Genomic DNA, 20,948 nt, shown 5'->3' on the forward strand with positions numbered 1-20,948 from the left:
TTACACGTTCTGGCGGAAGCTAGATATTTTACTTCATAACTTGTTAAATATGGATTTTTTATTTATTTTTTATTTTTTTTTACACAAACGCATTTCGCTTCAGAAGGCCTTTATTAACCCCCCAGAGCCGTGTGGAGTACACGTTTATGATGGATGGATGTGGATGGAAGCACTTTCTTCAGCTCATACTAGTGACCCCTGTTCACTGCAATTATAAAGCTCGGATGCGTCAGGATATTTATTAATATTTCTCCGACTGTTTTCATCAGAAAGAAGAGAGTCATATACACCTAAGATGGCTTGAGGGCGAGTAAAGCTTGTGCTAATTTTCATTTGAAAGTGAACTAATCCTTTAATCTTTCACAAAAATTCATAATTTATTAAGAGTGTAAACACTACTATATATTCATTTTTTTGAATATTAATTTTTCATACTGTATATAATGTTGTGATGCCCAAATTAATATATGTATTTATTTAGAGATTAGACAGAGGAGCTACACTGAAAAGAATTGCTTGAATGTGTGTTCAAAATGGCAAATAACAGACTAAATCACTTTATTTCAGAGGTCTGTGTTTGAGAAAGGTTCAATTTACGGCTTCATTTTGCAAGATGTGGTTAGTGTACTGCTGTGAGATATCTGGATGGGTTGCACACTGTATGCAGAATCCCAAAGGATGCAAAGGTACTAAATAACAGCACTGACAGACATCTACAGTCAGGCATTTAAGGAACCAACCAGCCTCTTCCTTCATTTCCTCCTTTCTTCCACACACACTGTTGACTCCACAAAAAACGCTGTAATTGTCCATAAATCACCCGTTCCCTACCACAGCGGTATCATACTGAAGCTAAACTGGGACTGTGGAATGAGCCAGAGCCTCAGTACATTGCACACGTTTTTAACTGGAAAAGCATGCACATTGCACAAACAATAAGGAAGGGGCTGCAATTAAAAAGTGGTTAGAAATCCGAGTGTCTACACCCTGGGAGAAGAGGAATCAGGAGATCATTAGGGAGCAAGAATCACATTGGTATTAAATCAATTTGTCAGACGTGCTAACCCTCCTTTCAAGATCTGGGCCCGATTACAACAGAGAGCACGATAACTCATCGCAATTAAAGCCATTCTTACTGTAGCCCGCCTGGCACTCAAGCTGCCTAAATTGGAATTTTTTAATAGCCATCATGGCATAAGATTAAGAGAATCATCAGGGAATGCAGGTCACTTGCTGCTGTGGGCTTCTATTATCAGTCATCCTGATCACAGCCTAATAACAGCATTACACGCCGTGATGCTACCCATAACCCTCTGTAAAACGCCATACTGAAGACATATCACTCTCGGTAAGAGCCATCAGCAAAACAGTACTTTCTCTTTCTCACTTTTATCAGCCAGGGTAGACAAATCTAATTAGACGCCCCTCCACAGGTGTAATCCGTATAAAGCCACTGCGTGTTCGTTCTCTGAACTAATGATTGCTTTGAAAATGGAGCAATAACACTGTAATTAAAGATTAAGGTGTGGATGAAGCTTTACAATGGAACAAACAAAAGAAAACTACTTTATATTGAAGCAAAATAAAACTAATTTACCTGTTAAAGTCCCCCTGTAGTCAATTATTTTATCCCTTAAAACTCATCTTTGATCACCAAAACGTGTTTTCCTGTGAAAAAAATTTCTTCATGCCTTAAAATAGTTTGAATGTAACTCTACACCCTTGCCTCATTTAATATACACGGATTAATGAATATGCAAATTAGCCCTGCCTCCACTCGCTCACGCCAGCTCAAAGATCCACTCGGTCAACTTACTGAGGTAAATGCAGCACAATCGCTCTTTACAACATCGGATGCATAACAGTAATTAATATGATTAGCCTTTTACTTGATTATTTTATCAAACAGTTAATAATGTGTTGCTAATGTTACACAAACCATGTTCCCGTTCGAAATGTCAGAGTCAGACAACTGCCTTCTAACAATCAGTATCCTTACAAATGCTTTGAACAACTCAGAACGTCAATGGACAAAGGCATATAGTTCATCATAACATTCGTAATATACATCATACACCTGCAATATTGCTAAATCTACAAAATTTCTCATTTCAACAAGGTAGTTTGTGACGTCACAGACACCAGCAATTTCAAACTGCGGGTTTGAGACAGTCTTTTTCACTGCAGTTTTAAGGAAAAAATAGTCAGCAATGGTGTTGACATGTGAATTTACATAGTTTGTCTTAAAGCATATTAAAAACATCACACATACATATAAACAACATTAAAAACTTGATTTTCACCACAGGGGGTCTTTAATAGGTACACTGATCTTTGAAATCTGTCTATAAAAACGGATCCATTTTCCCCACACTGTTTGACCCATAAACTAGAAAGAAATAATGATTCTCATAAACATTTCCCATGCTTTTCCAATAAATTTAATTCAATAAATTCAATAAAAATCTAAGCTGCTTTTAACTTAAGTTGTCCCCCAGGGAAGGGTAAATGAGACAGAAGCAAAATTAATACTCCCAATTATATATTTCAGGATGTCTTCTATCAAATTAGATAAAAATGTCTGTATCATGGGGCGATAAAAATATGAAAAAATATGAAGAGTGTTTCCAATGACACAACTTGCCCCAATAAGCATGTTGAAGCTGAATCAGTGGAGAAGATATGACCCAATTACAGGGGGAAAAAAATGCTAATACACAACCCCATTTCGAAATTGGCTTTGCGTAATCCGGCGGACTTTTGCTGACGAATAAACGTGAATTTCTTGGTCCAGGTAACACGGAGAATGGGTAAATATTGTTCATTTACATATACTACTGACACTGTAACAATACAAAGCAGGTTTAAAATAGGCAAAGTTACACATTAAGCCACTATCACAGCCAAAACCATTTTAAGGAAAAATGCTTCATTTAATAATTCATTTAGGCAAATATGATTTTATCTCATATTAAAGTATATTAAAAATGCATTAAAATAAACGCACACTTTTAGCATGAAAATGGCTAAAAGCCAGTGTATATAATTGCTGTTTCCTGAATGTATGGCCATGTGAAAAATGTTACACAGTTTAACTAAAACTCCAGAGTCAAACCACTTACACAGAATGTGCTTTTGAACACTAGTTTTGAAAAGACAAAAATGTACCTAAAATGTGACAAAAATCACAGAATACAACCTATGGGGCTACAGTCAGCAGTACCCTGCAGTGAGGATTTCTCACAGCAGAGGGTGTTCACAGCCCTAAGGATAGATTTGGTAACCTGTTAACTAATTTTAAGGAGTGGCACTCTTGAACTGACGTGACCAGCGCATTAAACTATTTCTGCTCAGTACATGGAAAATGATTGATGGCAAAAGTAACAAAACCTGTTGAACAAACTTAAAAAGAAATAAAAAGGAAGGACTAAAACAGAATAAACAAACCTAATTTTTAGATATTGATACCCACAGATAAGGTCAGATCATGATTCAAAATTCTTCATGTAACATTACCATACAGTCATATGATCAGGTTGTTGACTCATCTCATCTTTCTATTTGACCTTAATCTTGCACTGCAACATATCGGCACTGTTTGTATTTGTTCTGTTATATTTCTGTTCTACTGTTTCTCTGAAGGTTTAGCCTTTGTTCTACCTGCCAAGAACATAAAATGTGAATGAATCACTATTGTGCAGCCAAACCAACGGCTGAAATCATAGTCAGAACCTGCTAATCATAAACTAGATCTGCCATTTACAACCGTGAAGGCAATAAAGTCATGCTAGAGCAAAATCAGCAAGTTGAAGAAAATGTATTCAGGCACCGATATTAAAATTCTGGAAGATACAATGAGCCAATAATTATGTTATGACAATAACTAATAAATGTCAGTATATTAGTTATATGTCAATAAGAAAATAAATAAATAAATAAATAAATAAATAATAATAATGATTGTTATATATATATATATATATATATATATATATATATATATATTTATATATATATTATATATATGCGCTGAAAAAGAAAATATAACCAGTCCATTCTCAGGTGCGTAAAACAGAAAAAAAAGTTCTAGCAACCAAATAGCCAAAATTGTCTGCACACTGAAAAACATAGACCAAAACAATTTAATCTATGCAAAGTGAAAAAAGCCAAAAAAGTTAAAGTGTCTTGAAAACAGACCAAAAAAGGGTCTGTTTTGGTCTATTTTTAAGACACGTTTCACTTTTTTGGACAATTTTGGCTATTTAATATATATAAAAAAAGTAAATACATTCAAAATAAATCACTAAAAACTAAAATCAGCCATTTAAATGCTACAAGTGAATTTAGGCACCATAACATTATAATGTACAAGTTTTTTTTTTTTTTACAGTTTATTAATGTTTTAAAGATTAACTTTAAGTGAGTGTTAGATGATGGGGTAAAAACTGGGTAAATGAGCATACAATTAAATATTGGCTGCTGATATATATCCAATTTTGATTGATAAAACAATAAAATAAAATAAAAAATCAACACAGTAAGACAGTCACATGAGAAAGAGATGTAAGATCACAAATGGAAACAATAAATGGAGAGAATGCAAAGCAATTTTTACTATTTCCATGTATTCTTCTGCTGCTATATGATCTGTAAACCCAAGCAGACCACATTTCAGCTCAAGTCCAGTTGTCTAGTACTTCTGACATGGAGCAGGACTAGAGGGCAGTAATCACTGACTGGTCAGTCAGCTGGAAAAGACAGTTCAAGACACTGAAGAGCCTCCAAACAACACAGCAGCAATTAAACCATAAAGAATGAATCCCCCAAAGACAAAACAGAATATTTAAAGATACATGCAGGCAATTAAAAGACGGCTCCTGAGACAGGATGTTTGAGCAAATGATTCAGTTGATTTGTTTGTCCGCTGTGCAGCAGATAATTGTACTATATTGGGGTTTTTGAGACATATTGTGAAACATATAGCGGAAAAATACTAGTAAATGTTGACTTATGATGACAACTTCTGTGAAGCGTTTCAAAAAGAAACTCTTCCTGGACTGGAAAAACAACAACTTAGGTTTAGTAAAACTGTTAGAATTAAAATACAAGGAATTACATCAACTGCAGACCAAAACTCAGGCCATGTAATGAAAATCCTTCCAACAGTCATGATGTAAATGATTCATTAGGTTGTCTTGGTTGTTAATTAATAAAGCATGGCAACAAGAAGAACAGGAAATGATAATCATTTATGAAAACGCTGAAAATAAACTGAAACTAATGCATCAAGAGTTCTCTCAACTACAGTCTTACAGTAATATCTGTTCTCACTAACGGTAATACTTGACTTTTCAAGAATATTCTAGAACCACACCTAACTACATTGTTAATATCTTACAATTTGCTCATGATAGGGAATTTCAAATTAACAGAAAGTCAGTCCAGGCTGATAATGTATGTAAATAAAGCCAGACTATCACCCATATTTATGTTTCACTTTATTCCACTTACAGTAATGTACCAGTGAAGTAAATATCTTCACTAGGCAGAATATAAATTATCTACCCATTTCTATGAGGCCAGAAATCACCATTCTTGAGATAATCATACCCTAAACATGGCTTTCCAGATAGCACGTTTTTGGCCTGAAATAATTAATACTTAGAAGGCTGAAAAAAAAAAAAAAAAAAAAAAAAAAAAAAAAAAAAGCAAATGTTTGAATCTGCAAAAATTTGTATCACCAAATATATTAACTCACCAACAAGAAATAAAAAAAAAATAATAAAAAAAATCTTTGAACAATTTGAAACAGCCTTATCTGATTTGACACACACTGATCCAGTTCACAGAAATAGTTCTGCTGTGACAAACAAATTTTTAAAAACATTTCAGACAGTTTCTCAATGAATATGAGGCCATAAAACAACATAAAAGAATAAAACATTTAAAAAAAAAAAAAAAATTAAATACACTACCAGTCAAAAGTTTGGAATCTGTAAGATTTTTAATGTTTTTAAAAGAAGTTTCGTCTGCTCACCAAGGCTGCATCTATTTAATTAAAAATACAATAAAAACAGTAATATTGTGAAATATTATTGCAATTTAAAATAACTGTTTTCTGTTTGAATATATTTTATAAAGTAATTTATTCCTGTGATGAAAACTGAATTTTCAGCATCATTACTCCAGTCTTCAGTGTCACATGATCCTACAGAAATCATTCTAATATGCTGATCTGCTGCTCAAGAAACATTTATTGTGTACAATTGTACAAAATATTTGTGTACAATTTTTTTTTTTTCAGGATTCCTTGATGAATAGAAAGTTCAAAAGAACAGCATTTATTTGAAATATAATCTTTTGTAACATTATAAATGTCTTTACTGTCACTTTTGATCGATTTAATGCATCCTTGCTGAATAAAAGTATTAATTTCTTTAATTTATTGTCAAAAAAATAAAAATTCTTACTGACCCCAAACTTTTGAACGGTAGTGTATAATGTTACAAAAGCTTTGTATTTCAGATAAATGCTGTTCTTTTGAACCTTCTATTCATCAAGGAATCCTGAAAAAAAAAAAAAAAAAAAAAAAAAAAAAAAAAAAAAAAGTACACAACTGTTTTCAACATTGATAATAATCATAAATGTTTCTCGAGCAGCAAATCGGCATATTAGAATGATTTCTGAAGGATCATGTGACACTGAAGACTGGAGTAATGATGCTGAAAATTCAGCTTTACCATCACAGGAATAAATTACTTTATAAAATTTATTCAAACAGAAAATAGTTATTTTAAATTGTAATAATATTTCACAATATTACTGTTTTTACTGTATTTTTAATTAAATAAATGCAGCCTTGGTGAGCAGACAAAACTTTTTAAAAACATTAAAAATCTTACCGATTCCAAACTTTTGACTGGTAGCGTACACGTCACTCTCCTGACACTGCCTGATATCTCACCTCAACTAATCAAACCCAACAACCTTTTCTCCAAGAAATAGCATCACATAAATAATAAAACACCTTCATCTGAATAGATTTAGGGATGGTGAGAAACAGGATTACACAAGACGGTCTGAAGGTCTGTCTGTGGTCATGTTTAGTCTTGCTGTAGCATTTCTTATAAATAAGGTGTAATGTCACAAAGGTCCCTATTCAATAAACCCCAATCAAAATGTCTTGCCAACTAGGTTACATGGAACAAAGTGCCAGACACACCCGACCAATAACCTCCACATGTTAACAAATTTGAAACTGCAAGACAGAAGATGAATCAGTGCTGAATGAGATGAGGGTACGATGACACTGTCACACTGGATTGACAGAAATGCAGTGTGTTAGCAGTGGTCCATCTGGAAACACGGACCTGAGGTCATCTGGATTCAGAAACATCCTTGTAACAGCAGTCTGATCATACAACTAAGCTGACAAATACAATGATAGGCCAAACAGATGTTGTTGTTGTTTAAATTATAAAATTATTTGTTTTATTGTATATATTAACTCTTTCCACATTCAACAGAATTTTCCATCATTTATATCACAAAGCTTCCCCGTCATTGATGGAATTTTCTGAAAAAAATAAATAAATAAAAAAAATAAAATAAAAAAAAGTGTTTTCACTGTTATATGGTAGGGGGCGCTATTACGCATCTTCTGAAATAGTAAAGAATCTCTGATCCAAAAAACAAAACAAAACAAAAAGCAGCACAAGCAAGTGATAGAAGCATTGCTTACGCACATGTAAAATAAAGTGATCATCAAACATTTAACAGCATATAAATCAAAACCGCCAAATGTTACTGAATTAAATGTTGAACCCACAAAGAGGTGTAGGACTGTGAAGCTTTGGGGGTATTGATGGATTCAGTCTACTCCTATGTGTTTACATGCAACCAAAATAATTAGTAATCGGATTGACGGCTCAATTAGACTGAAAAGCCTTCTTGCAAACACCTTAATTGATCCGATTGAGTGCGATCCGAATGAAATTTTGATCTGATTGGAAGGGGTTTTGGTTTATTCCTTTTCTAATCCGATCGAGAGGACATGTAAATGCTTGATCGGATTGAAAACCAAAACAGGAAAGGACTATGCATGTTGTGCAATGAGGGAGAAATGGCGTAAATGACGTATGACGCCCGGAATGAGCTGCAGTTGTTGTTCAATAAAATGTCATGAATGAGTCAATGACTGTTACGCCATTCCAAAATTTTCCTACCACTCATCATCTGTGAAGTGGAACAGAACTATGTCCCATCTGTCCTCTTCATACTCTCATATCCACAGACATTTTGTTTTGGGCATGGGCAGGGGTGTTTTTACTGCTTGATAAATAAGCAGCACGGCACTACAGTTCATATGCTCGTCGTCTCCAAATCAGGGCCCGAAATAGATAATTAGCTTGTGACATAAACGCACACATCAACCCGATCACTTTATTTAAATCTCGGTAAAGCCCCGGGTATACTTCGTTTTTTTTTTTTTTTACACGTACGCTAGTGTGCGTGCACAGTCGAACGCACAGCCTTGCAAAGCATACTTCATTTGACTCGTAAACATACAAAGGCAATCTTAGTTTGAGTAATCTCACGCCACGAGTTACAACCCATGTAAACGCCTTTGTATTCTTTCGTGCTAGAGTTGTACAAATGTTTACACAATCTCTCGTCTATGTAGACCTACATCGTCGCTGTAGGTTGCATGTGTTCCGGTCTGTTCTGTTTATGCAGTTTTTCTGTGACTATCATGTGAATCGATGCCCCCAGGGCACGGTTGCCACCTCATGGATAAACTAATTACTGCAAAAAAAAAAAATGAAATGCACATCTGCGACCTGCACATAACAAATCCGGCAGTGCTCGTACAGTACGCGCATACTCTGCTGATGACAAAATTTGCGTCACACGCACTGTATGCTGACCCTTATGAACGCGTAAAAAGTGAAGTATACTTTGGGCTTTATACTCCAGTTCGGATGCGTACACAGACAGCTGTGGACAGCACGGATGCGGACTACTTGTATTTATACTACTGAAAGTGTATGCTGGGGTCCGCTGGGCGGATGCGTTCTACACATGCGCAGTAGATCGGCTTGAACAGTAAACAAACATGGATTATTGCACATCATTATTATTGCACATCTGGCTGTCTTTATATTGTTTTGTCCGCGAGGTCACAAAAAATAGGAGGCATGTGGATGTCCACAAAGAGCCTCCTCGTACACCCTCCAATGATGATTTTTACGTCATGCGGACCCGCAGAAAGTGTAACACAAGCTTTAGCATTCAGCTTTAGTAAACACTATTCATCAGTCGGAATGAATTCTTTCCAACTGAAACAGGTGTGCATGTAAACGCAGCCAACTGAATCCAGTCCGGATGTAGTTTTTGACAAATGATTTTCTCAGTTTTTTACTCAAAATGTTGCTTTTTTGTGAAACTTACCCACATTCAAGTGTGGGCAGCCCTAACCCTAGTTTCACGTAGCCAGACCTTCAGACTGATGGCAAAAGGTCTGGACTCTATCGCAGCTTTCATCGGCCAAGGACCCCCCAAGAGGACATTTGACTGACATGTAATGCAACAAATCGCAGTTCGTTTTGTTCCGGGTCAGATTTAGGGGCGTGAAAATGTAAAGTCGATGTCCCTACATTAACAGACCGGCGTGCATCTAATAAATTATTTATTCAAGAACTTTCTGCAAGTTTACTGCAACAATCTTCACATACTTTTGAAAATCCAGCATTAGGTTGATCCTGGTAAGCGCTCGTTGTCACAGTTGTAAACATGAAGGCGTTCTTTTTCTACGAGGGGGTTTGGTATCACGCCATTTGTTTCCAAACGGAACCGTTAAAGAACGCAACACACGTCTCCCGGACATAATGTAGAATTCAACCAACCAGATGGCGACTTCGAAACTCCTGAAATGTTTTTTTTAGTTAAGTGTGCCATATCTTTCCATTCTTGGTCTTAGGGTTAATGCAGTCTCAGCCTCAGACGTCATGCCCACAGACCGCTGGCTGAACGTCTGAGGCTGAGACTACCCTAACCCTAAGACCAAGCATGGAAAGAGTTAAACATGTCCAACCAATAATGGCAAAAAGGCACCATAAAAGTTTCCATACAACTTCAAATTGTGCTATATTCCAAATCTTCTAAAGACACACGATAGTCTGTAAGAATCAGAATGAAAAATTATTCTCTTTGTTGTAGGTCTCATTTCATTCATGTTCACATAAAAAAAAAATAAAAAAAAAACCCTGATGCAACGAGATAACGTGAAATGAAAACATGAATGAGATTTGAGATTTTAGGAGTCTATCATAATGACAATCTTAAAGCTAACATAAGAACTACAAGCAACAAAACTTCAACTTAGAAACTTGCAGACCCCATGAACTCAAACATTTGTATCACAAACCCAAAGAGAACAAGCCTCTTAGATCACATTGCCTGTTTCAGTAAACCAAGGAGTGAAACATCTATTTTATCTATTTCTAAATAATAGCTTAAAGCTATATACTGTATGCCTCTAAAACATCCTAGCACAAGTGTGCATTCATATCTGAACATCACCTAAAACCACTGATTTCAGCCTGTGTAACAAATTAGAGGAAATGTAAACGTACCTATTAAGCTCACCAAAATCTACATTGAGACATTTTTAGTGCACAGGATATTGGTTTCAGTACAAGAAGTTATGTTAAAATAAAATATTAATCTCTCATACAATAATATTTAATTTTATTTTAAATGACAAAAGCAGTTCAATTAAGATGTACGTCATTAAATGCAAAAAGTCTGGCTGTGCTTAATGGGTAAATTTTTGTACCCTTTAAGCACACCCCTGTTGCCATTAAGCTCACAACATGTTTTACAACATTGTTTATTTTAAACAACCTTTTTAAAGAACTGAAAAATGTTTTATTTGAAGGTACAGAGTCAATCACAAAAAAACCCAAAAAAAACAACAACACTAAAATCAAGGCATTCAATTTGATCAGTTATATATTCTAATTCGTGACCGGTGTTTTGTTTTGCTCTATCCTCTGTGCTTCCACGTTCGTTATTACGTCATGAGTCAAGTCAGAGTTCACTCTTTCACCATAAATCGATGTGTACGGCTGTCCGGAAGCTAGTTATTTTAGTTTTTAAAGTTTTAAATATGGATATTTTTCTTATACAAATGCATCGCTTCACTTCAGAAGGCCTTTATTAACCCCCTGGAGTGGAAATCTGCCTTGCGCATCCGGTTGGTGAGGTCGGAACGTGCTCTGACAACGGAAGTGATGTCTCGCACTCATTGAAGTATAAGCGCGAGACATCACTTCCGTCATCAGAACGCGTTTTCAGACCTCACCAACCGGATGCGCAAGGCAGTTGGACATAGTGGTGTTTTAGAGGTGAAAAATGATAAAAATACTGTTCGGTTTCTCGCACAAACCGATTGTTCCGTGTCTTAGGACATCAATGTGTCGTCACGAGCCACAGGGTTTAATTTGGATTTGTCTGTGCATTGTTTTTTTGACTCTTATAGATGGAGTTACCATTGAAATTATGACAATTTTGACAAGCATTATACGACTGACAGACCGCAACGGTTGGAGTTAAAAATCATCATTTGTGTTCTACTGAAGAAACAAAGTCACCTACATCTTGGATGCCCTGGGGGTAAGCAGATAAACATCAAATTTTCATTTTTGGGTGAACTATGCCTTTAAGATATCAAGTAGGATAATACATTATTTTTTCTTTTTATAATCTGAGCTCAAAGATGGTAGTGTGCTTAATGGGTACTTGAGCTTAATAGGTACGTTTACCCTACCATCTATTGTGTAATATTTAGATTCTATTCATCTGTTTTTCCTCAAAAGGGAGCAGATAATCGCATGTCTAGGGTGACTGTGAACAGCTGAGAATGTACTAACAATACTGTGGGCCTCAGTATCATCAGTCTAGATCACAGCAAAGAAACACATTACATCCAACCTAGTCAAAATGTATTGACGGTTGGGCACAAAGGGGAAAATAAGAGAAAATCTCTCAAAATAACAGATATGCTATATTAATCTATAATGTTGAACAGACAGAAAGCAGACAAGATGCAAAGTTTGTTCGATAGAGGCATCTCAAACAACTTGCATTCGTAAACATTACATACTGATCTTAAAGGCATGGCTAACAACTGGGCTACTGCACTTGTAAAATACAGATCCAATGATAACTGTAAAATTCTACACATACACTCTTAAAAACAAAGGTTCCAAAAGGGGGTTTTGGCAGTGATTCCATAGAACCACCATTTTTGTTTTCCCAAAGAACCATTCAGTTAACAGCTCCTAAAATAACACTTCCTTTTTTTTTTTAGTGTAAAGAACATTTTAAAAATCCTTTTTTCCACTATAAAGAACCTTTTGTACATTGAAAAGGTTCCATGGGTGTTAAAAGTTCTTCATGAGTCAGTCAATTCCATTAAAGAACTATTATTTTTAAGTGTAGTTGAAAAAAAAAAAAAAAAAAAAGTTCTAAGGAAGAATCTTAGGAATTCTGTTCTTGCAGAATGAGAGCATGACATGGTGTTTCATTCTCTTGAAAAACATAGAAATTGTAAATTAAGCAAGCAGTTATTTTTCCATTAAAACTTACCGTTATTGAAATAAGCTTGTCTGCGAAAGCCTGAAAAAAAAAAAAAATGACAAAATGCATATGCCGTGCTCTGAGAGTATTTGAGGATTCTGGCTATCAAGTTGAAACAGGCCTGAGGAGCAGAAGAGATTCACAATACCTGGAAATCTAGGTGTGTTTAGCTGCAGGAAACAAAGCCCATCTGAACACATTACCTCCCCCTAATGTAGCGAAGGTCTTATGTCTGATCATATATGGCTACATCCATCTAATTCGACATATTTTGGTAGTTTGTTGCCATGGTTAAATGATACAGACAGCCAATGCACAGAATAGCCAAAGAAATGATTCATCCTCAATCTGTTTATAGGACACGCATATCCATTATGTCTTTGCTTAAACCGTGAAGGCATGACAAGAACCACAAGGTAAATTAAAGCTGCAAGCAGCGATGAAAGGGCCCTCGCACCCTGGGCCACCGCCACCTGGTGGCCTTAGGAAAACAGTGAATAGTGGGTGGCATGCATGTAAACAAGTAAATACAGGAGAAATATGGCAAAGTTATTTCGATGCACCACACTTCCTGCTGCCAACAGGTGGCGCTTTGACTATAACTGAATATTGGAATGTAGATGTATTCAGGCCAGGACTCACACATGTGAAGTTTGAGGCAGATCAGACATTGTATGCCTGAGCTACAACAACTTCCTGTTTCATGGCGAAACATCAGACTTTGTCAGGCCGCCACGGAAACACCCTCCACCGAAAAGTCAAGATCGTCGCAATTTAACATCGCTAAGGCCTTAATATTAGACTGACAACATATGGCGTTTATCTGGTTTAATCTCTATGAGGAGTTAATCACAGTGTAAAACAAACCGTTTCCTGTTGCCAGCAAGAAGTGCTATGACTGTAACTGAATATTTGCATGTAGATGTCTTCAGGCTAGGACTCTAATAAAACATGTGAAGTTTGGGGTAGATCGGACATACCATATCAGACGTAAATTTTCACCACTTCTGACGCGTGTGCAAAGTTTCATGAGTTTTTGAACATGTTTAGCGCCCAGTGCTCGGGCCCTAATTATTGGCTTTAAAGAAACTACCAGTGTTATTTGGGGTTTGAAAATAGTGTATATAAATCACACGGAAAATACTTCTAGATTTCTCAACATAAAGGGATTAAGAACAAGACATGAATAATGTGGATTATATTTATACAATATGTCAAAACTGGGTGTGTCTCTTGGTTTTTACTCTCACAAGCACTGTGTTGCTGTACTTGGTCATGACAGAAAAATAACACCTGAAACTAACAAACTGTGGATGTGACTGGGACCACATCGCACTTTAAGGACAAGGAAGTGGCCATAAAGAGCCAAGCCCAAAGCTTTATTTACAACTTTATGACAAGAATTTACACTTTGCCACAACCACACACAGACAGACAACATTACAATGACACTGTGCCACTAAATGGATCTCAAATACATAATTTCCTTTCAGGGGAATGTTTCTGCTAGAATTGTTTTACATTCCTGCTAATCTAGAACACGGTCACCAAACACCAAAGTCAAGGGTTTGATTTCTAGGGAACACAAACAATTATACCCTGAATGCTAAATGCAAATGTCAGGCATTAACCCTATAAAGCTTACAGTATCATACAGTATCATAAACAAAACCAGTTGTGGTCCAATTTTGTGAAATTGAGATTTGAAAGCTGAATAGATAAACTCTCCATTGATGTATGGTTTGTTAGGACAGGACAATATTTGGCCGAGATACAACTATTTGAAAATCTGGGATCTGAGGGTGCAAAAAAATCAAAATATTGAGAAAATCGCCTTTAAATTTGTCCAAATGAAGTCCTTAGCAATGCATATCCACTCACAAAAATAATTTGTTTATGGTAGGACATTTACAAAATATCTTCATGGAACATGATCTTTACTTAATATCCTAATGATTTTTGGCATTAAAAAAAAAAAAAAAAAAAAAAAAAAAAAAAAAAAAATCACATACAATGTTTTGTTGGCTATTGCTACAAATATACCTGTGCGACGTATGACTGGTTTTGTGGTCCAAGGTCACATATTTAGTCTTCTAACTTATCAACATGATCAAAACTTTGCTCAAAACTGCTGTACACAATCTTCTAGATGCCTTCTGTCATCTGATTAACAAGTAAAAAGCCTTTTTAAAATAATTCTAAAAAAATGTCCACCGTCAGGTTGTGGTACATGTGTTTTTGCTGTGAAATCTTTAATTACTTTTATAAAGTAAAGAATAATTTTTATATTGTTAGTAATATTTTAATAAAACTAAATGCTTAGTTTTATTCCCCATAAATCTTACTAACACCAATTGTTGGGAGATATAGAGTGACAACTGATATTTATATGCATGTTAGGAAAGTAGTCTGTTATTCGGTTATAAAGATCTCATTCATTTACATTACAAGATATCAGAATATATGAACCACAAAAAGCTGATGCATCAATATGATACAAACATAAAACATACACTTTTTTTTAGTTTTCCTTTTTATATTTTAAATATTAAACTGTTTCATCTCAAAAAACTTTTTTTTTCCTCACTATTATTTCATACCAGGCATTACAGTGTTAATACAGTAGACCTGAAGGTTAAATTGGTCAATGCACACGGACACACATAGGCCAACACGAACAAAAATGAGCTTCTTCACTCAAATATCAAACTATTTCACTCCACTCAGTGGTACTTGCATCTGGACACTAAACCTTCACTGACATGAACTTGAGCGTTAGAGATCTAAAGTGAATCTTTTAAATGAACGAATCCTTCTCGTTCACCTCCATGAACTGGATTCGTTCATGTGTTTAAGTCTCGATACCTTTTGAGGCGTAACCTGCAGAAAGGATCATTAGATGAATCTTTTAGGTGAACTTATTAAAACGAGTCACAGGAATTACGCTCCACCACCAACAAAAACAGTAGTCGATGAACGATGGCGCAAGACTCGCACAGGTGCAATGTGACACAATTAAACAAAATGAAGAAAAATTAAAAACTGACCTACTACCGGTTTTCAACATAACGAATCAACCGTATGATACAACTTTAAATTCGCATATTCAAGTTGCGTGGTCATTTCTTTGGTATTATTTAACACGGAAACTTACCCTGAGGGATCTATACAAGAGTTTTGAACTGGTTAAATGTGACATCACTTTTAATATTGCGAAGAATAAAGTTGACAACATAGGGGGGCACGGTGTTGTGCCGAACAACTGCAATTCAATCAAAATGAAGAGATTAAAAACACACAAATACTTACATGTTCATACGCGGCAGAACTCATGTTACTTCAGGAAACAGACAACAAACAGAAAAGTGCGCTCCTTATGTTCGTCTCAGTATATCCAGGCGCTTTTTTTCTGGCGACTTGGATGAAATAGTCAAATTGGAAAAAGTTCTTCTCTAGAGTTTCATACAGTGAATCCCACGGCGTCCTCTCATCTCCCTCACCTGAGGGCGTGATGACGCTGTAGTTTTGCTGGGCATGACAAAGGTACTTCCAAGTCTACTTCCGTCACTAAACACACAGACGGGATTCAGTCTAGCAGTGTTTTTTATGTTGGTTTCAGACAACCTGTTCAGAATTGTTAATAAATTAAAATTCTGATATTGCTGTTTGGTAAACAAGTGAACATTCCAGCTACCTGAAAGGTGACAAAGATGCTTGTCATCTAAATATCTGGCCGGGGCAAGTTGTCACATGTTTAAATGTTAAAAATATTATGTTTCTATGTAAGTGTCGATAATTTAAGTTACAATTTTGCTGCTTGGTTCATGAAGTGTTGCGTTATCGTTCTTGAAAACCCAGGTAAAGGCCCCAAAAGTGTGACAACATGCCCCATTATTCTCAAAATCTTTTTTCCTAGGCAATAATAGTGAAAATGTTCAATGTCACCCATCCATCACATTCTTATTAAACATTGCCATGAAAACAACATATTCGCCTCATTAGCTCCCTATAACATTACAGCCTATTCATTAATCATTTTATACATAAACATACATAACATAACCTATGCCTATGTTGGAGCGTACATGGTGTAAACATTTATCTTGACTTCCCTCTAGCGACCCAGTCATGAAACTACACCATCTAAGCAGTAGGTGGCTGTGAATGTAATGTAGAAGTGAGGAAAAACAGCGGCTAAAAAATTAAAATTGTAGGCACCAAGAGGCATTTAGATTGAAAACTGAAAAGTATAAACTAGTAGGTTTGTATTTCTTCACAGACTTCATTTAAACTCTTCCCTCAGGCGTCCACGGTGCCGTTCTGTGAATGGCCAGCAGGGGGCGCTGTTCTTCAGCAAATGGACGCCCACCTTCTGCGCAGCCCGAGCGGAGGAGGGATTGGTTTTACGGAGGGGAGCCGCAGCCGATTGTCAGTTCACACAGATCTGCGGACACAGGAGATATCTCAGCCAAGCGCCGATCAGACCAGCTCGTATCCCGCAGCAGACCTGCTCATTCCTGTTGGTTTTTCTTTTGGAAATAATTCAGTAGTTAAAATAGACATTAAAAGAAATAAGCAAACTTGAACACTAAGAAGAGAAGGAAGAAGAATGGGGCAGAAAACGCCATTAATATTGATGACTTTATTGTCTTATTGCGTCTGGAGAGATGAGGTAGGATCCGAATGCGGATTAGACATTTATGTCTAATTGTTATGTACTTGTTTCAGATTAACCTTGGGTATACGATTTATTTTATTTTATTTATTTATTTTTTGCATGCTGTTTTTTTAAATCATTTTATTTGCAGCCAAATTAAAAATCTGTGAACATACAAATAACACAATTCTGTAGTCAGATTTGATATTTATGAAGGTTTGTCTGAGTATATTTGTGCGTGTACGTGTGTGTTTGTGTACGTGTGTGGTTGTGTGTGTGTGTGTGTGTGTGACAGAGAGAGAGAGAACCAATTGGGACCTTGGCCTGATAAATGGATAGATAAATTAGCTGAGCATATTTATTTCTTAGGGTGGGGCATGGCTTTTTCATTACAGAATGGATGTTTAGTATAAGGACTGGTATCATTGAACAATCTATTAGATTTAGCAAGTATCACATACTTCCATTGATGAGGAAATTGCTGTCTTGATCAACATGAGTTGCCATGCATCTTAGATTGTAAAATTTTAGTTTCCGTTTCGCAGCTAGACTGGCTTTTTGTCTGGGAATAATTCAATGTATCAGTAAAATGAGACATTTTAGAGTGGTCTTTCTGATAAAATAGTTTAAGATGCTGACATTAAGCAGAACAGACTGTAATAGCAGACACAATCTCAACCCTGATGCTTGAATGATGTCTGGGGGTTGTTGATTCAGTGCTATTAGATATGCTGCAGCCTCTGCGGCCTGCAGTGCTGACGAAGCCTGCTGTACCTTCAGGCCCAAGATAGAAAAATTATGTTACTCAGACATTTTATGCCCGATGCTTATTTGTTTTTCAGAGGTTTTTTTTTTTACATAATGATTAGGGAAATATTATTGGATGATGAAGCGTTTGTGCGTTTTAGTGAAGGGTTGGAAATCCTTCATGGAAAAAGACAGAATAATAGGGCAGATTTATTTATTATATAAAGACTTTATGTAATATGATGCTAGATTTGGCCACATGCAGATAAAGTGTTGAGCATGGTTTGGGATTGTGTCTGTCTGTCAGGATATAAATGTTGTAAATCCCTTTAAATTCTTGGAAACAAATCAGGTTAAGATCAAGAGAACACATATCTAAATTTTACTGCATCCGAAGGGATTTTCATTGGATTATATATATATATATATATATATATATATATATATATATATATATATATGTGTGTGTGTGTGTGTGTGTGTTAAAGTATATGTTAACATCCGTGCATTATGCACAAAGATATACAATATACATTAATACATTAAAAATAATCATCCATCCATCCAATACATTAATATCAACCAAGATAAATAAATGCTATAGAAATATTCACAATTAATTCAATTCATTCACTAATGTTAACACAACCTTATTGTAAAGTGTTACCAGACAAGAAAATGCAGTTTTTCTTCAGTTTTGTTCATTTGTTTATTATTCACTCATTCACACAGCATAATCAATGACCAATAATCAATCAGCTCTGAAACTGCTCTGCTTTTAATATTAATTCCCTTTATGAAGTCACATCCTGTCTCCTAGAATGCAATCAGTTTAATTGAAGTTAGTGTAATAAAATCTTAACTTAACTTAGCTAATAATCTTAAAGGGTTAGTTCACCCAAAAATGAAATTTCTGTCATTAATTACTCACCCTCATGTCATTCCAAACCTGTAAAACCTTCGTTCATCTTCAGAACACAAATTAAGATATTTTTGATGAAATCTGAGAGGTTTTTTATCCCCCATAGAAAGCAATGTAAGTACCGCCATTCAAGTTCCAGAAAAGTAGTAAAAACATCATGAAAACAGTCTGTGTGACTACAGTGGTTCAACCTTAATGTTATGAAGCAACAAGAAATCTATTTGCTACACTGTTTACGTCCAGCACTTCCAGGTTCTACGTCAGAATGCTGGCTCATTATTGTCCGGCTCCTGCGTCAGCGGCACACGTATGTGTTGTGATGCTCATGTGTTACAGCATTGGCCAATACCGAGTCTGCGTTCTGACGTAGAACCTGGAAGCGCTGGACGTAAACAGCGTAGCAAATAGACAGGGGAGAGAAGAAATTGTTGAATAAAGTCGTTATTTTTGTTTTGTTTTTGCGCACAAAAAGTATTCTTTTTAACATTAAAGTTGAACCACTGTAGTCACATGGACTATTTTAACAATGTTTTTACTACTTATCTCGACCTTGAATGACGGTAATTACATTGCTTTCTATGGGAGATAAAAAACCTCTCGGATTTCATCAAAAATATCTTCATTTGTGTTCCGAAGATGAACGAAGGTCTTACGGGTGTGAAACGACATGAGGGTGAGTAATTAATGACAGAATTTTCATTTTTGGGTGAACTAACCCTATAAACCCACAAATAATGTTTAGAAACAAAACATGATAACGATATTGTGTTAGTATACTCATCTTCTTCTTAACCTTGCCACATTTGAAACTAGTTTGTAGCTTGTTGTATGCTTGGTGTATATCTAGCCTAGAAAACCTGTATTTTGGGTCATAAATGAAAGCACATTGGTATAACAGTAAACACCATCACCAGCCTAAAAGATAGCAATAGGCAGAAGGCGAGGGAGAGGGAGAGGGAGGGAGACCGGGCTGACTTCTGTCCCCCTCCTGCTGTCTGAATGCGTCAGCACTCACCTCTAGCTGCTGGGCCACAGATGCTGCCGTCGAGCCTCATGGGAAATGAATAGCAGAGTCTTTAGGGTGTGTCTAGGAAACCCACTGTCACCTGCATCGTGCAATGACCCAGTGTGTCCGTACAGTGATGGTAGAGCTGGTTAGATAAGATGGGTTTGTGGTGAGGCAGTCATGGGAGTCTATGAGGGGATACCCTTTCTTTGTTCATGTTTATAAAAGCGGTGCCTTTAAAAATTTGCACTTATAATAAATTATTAAACAGAAAGGAAATATGATGACGTACTGTATATGTGCAGACTAGTGTAGAAGGTTTTTTTTTTTGTGATCAACTGATTTTTTTTCCTTCTGAGTCTGACCTTCATTTGTCTTCTTCATATGCTGTCTATCTTCACAATCAGGTGTGCAGATTCTTTATATTCAATGTTTACAACACAGAAAGCATCACTGATGTTAGAATGATTTCTGAAGGATCATGTGACACTGAAGACTGGAGTAATGATGCTGAAAATTCAGCTTTGCATCACAGGAATAAATTACATTTTAAAACATATTAGAAAACCATTATTTTAAATTGTAATATTATTTCACATTTTTACACTGTATTTTTGATCAAATAAATGCAGCCTTGGTGAGCTGAGACTTCATTTGAACAAAAATCTGCCCTAAACTCTTATATCGATAATTGATAATTATGTATTTGCAAATTGTTTTGACCAAACAGCTATTATTATTATTATTATTATTATTATTATTATATTATAAACAGCTAAGATGATTCAAAATGTTTAAAGCAAGAATAAAACAGTAAAATGTAGTTCAAAATGATCAAGACATGTTTTGCAGTTTTTCACTTATATGAATAATCATTTATATACACCGACATAACAATATTTATGTAATAATCAGTGTTAATCTACATAAATATTTTTGCTAAAACTTAAATGTAAAAAGTGAAGATACTAATG

The 20,948-nt window shown here is 35.7% G+C and overlaps 2 protein-coding genes across 4 annotated transcripts in view; one reads left to right on the top strand and one right to left on the bottom strand.

Annotated features, from left to right (window-relative positions):
- Positions 1-16,209, bottom strand: part of st14 (ST14 transmembrane serine protease matriptase) — a 48,449-nt gene extending 32,240 nt beyond the window's left edge. Inside the window, exon 1 of one of the 2 annotated variants that reach the window (XM_051861559.1) lies at positions 15,952-16,209. In XM_051861559.1, the coding sequence (XP_051717519.1) occupies positions 15,952-15,975 (24 nt within the window). In that variant the 5' untranslated portion in view covers positions 15,976-16,209. Of the gene's footprint in view, positions 1-12,651; positions 12,727-15,951 lie in introns of those variants that run through there. The other variant, XM_051861557.1, reaches the window with a different exon arrangement.
- Positions 16,210-17,060: 851 nt separating this feature from the next.
- aplp1 (amyloid beta (A4) precursor-like protein 1) overlaps positions 17,061-20,948 on the top strand; it is a 65,993-nt gene continuing 62,105 nt past the window's right edge. For both annotated transcript variants that reach the window (XM_051862238.1, XM_051862239.1), the window contains exon 1: positions 17,061-17,314. In XM_051862238.1, coding sequence (XP_051718198.1) covers positions 17,252-17,314 — 63 coding nt within the window. In that variant the 5' untranslated portion in view covers positions 17,061-17,251. The remainder of the gene's footprint in view (positions 17,315-20,948) is intronic.

The sequence above is a fragment of the Ctenopharyngodon idella genome, chromosome 15, assembly GCF_019924925.1.
Source record: "Ctenopharyngodon idella isolate HZGC_01 chromosome 15, HZGC01, whole genome shotgun sequence".
NCBI classification, from domain to species: domain Eukaryota; kingdom Metazoa; phylum Chordata; class Actinopteri; order Cypriniformes; family Xenocyprididae; genus Ctenopharyngodon; species Ctenopharyngodon idella.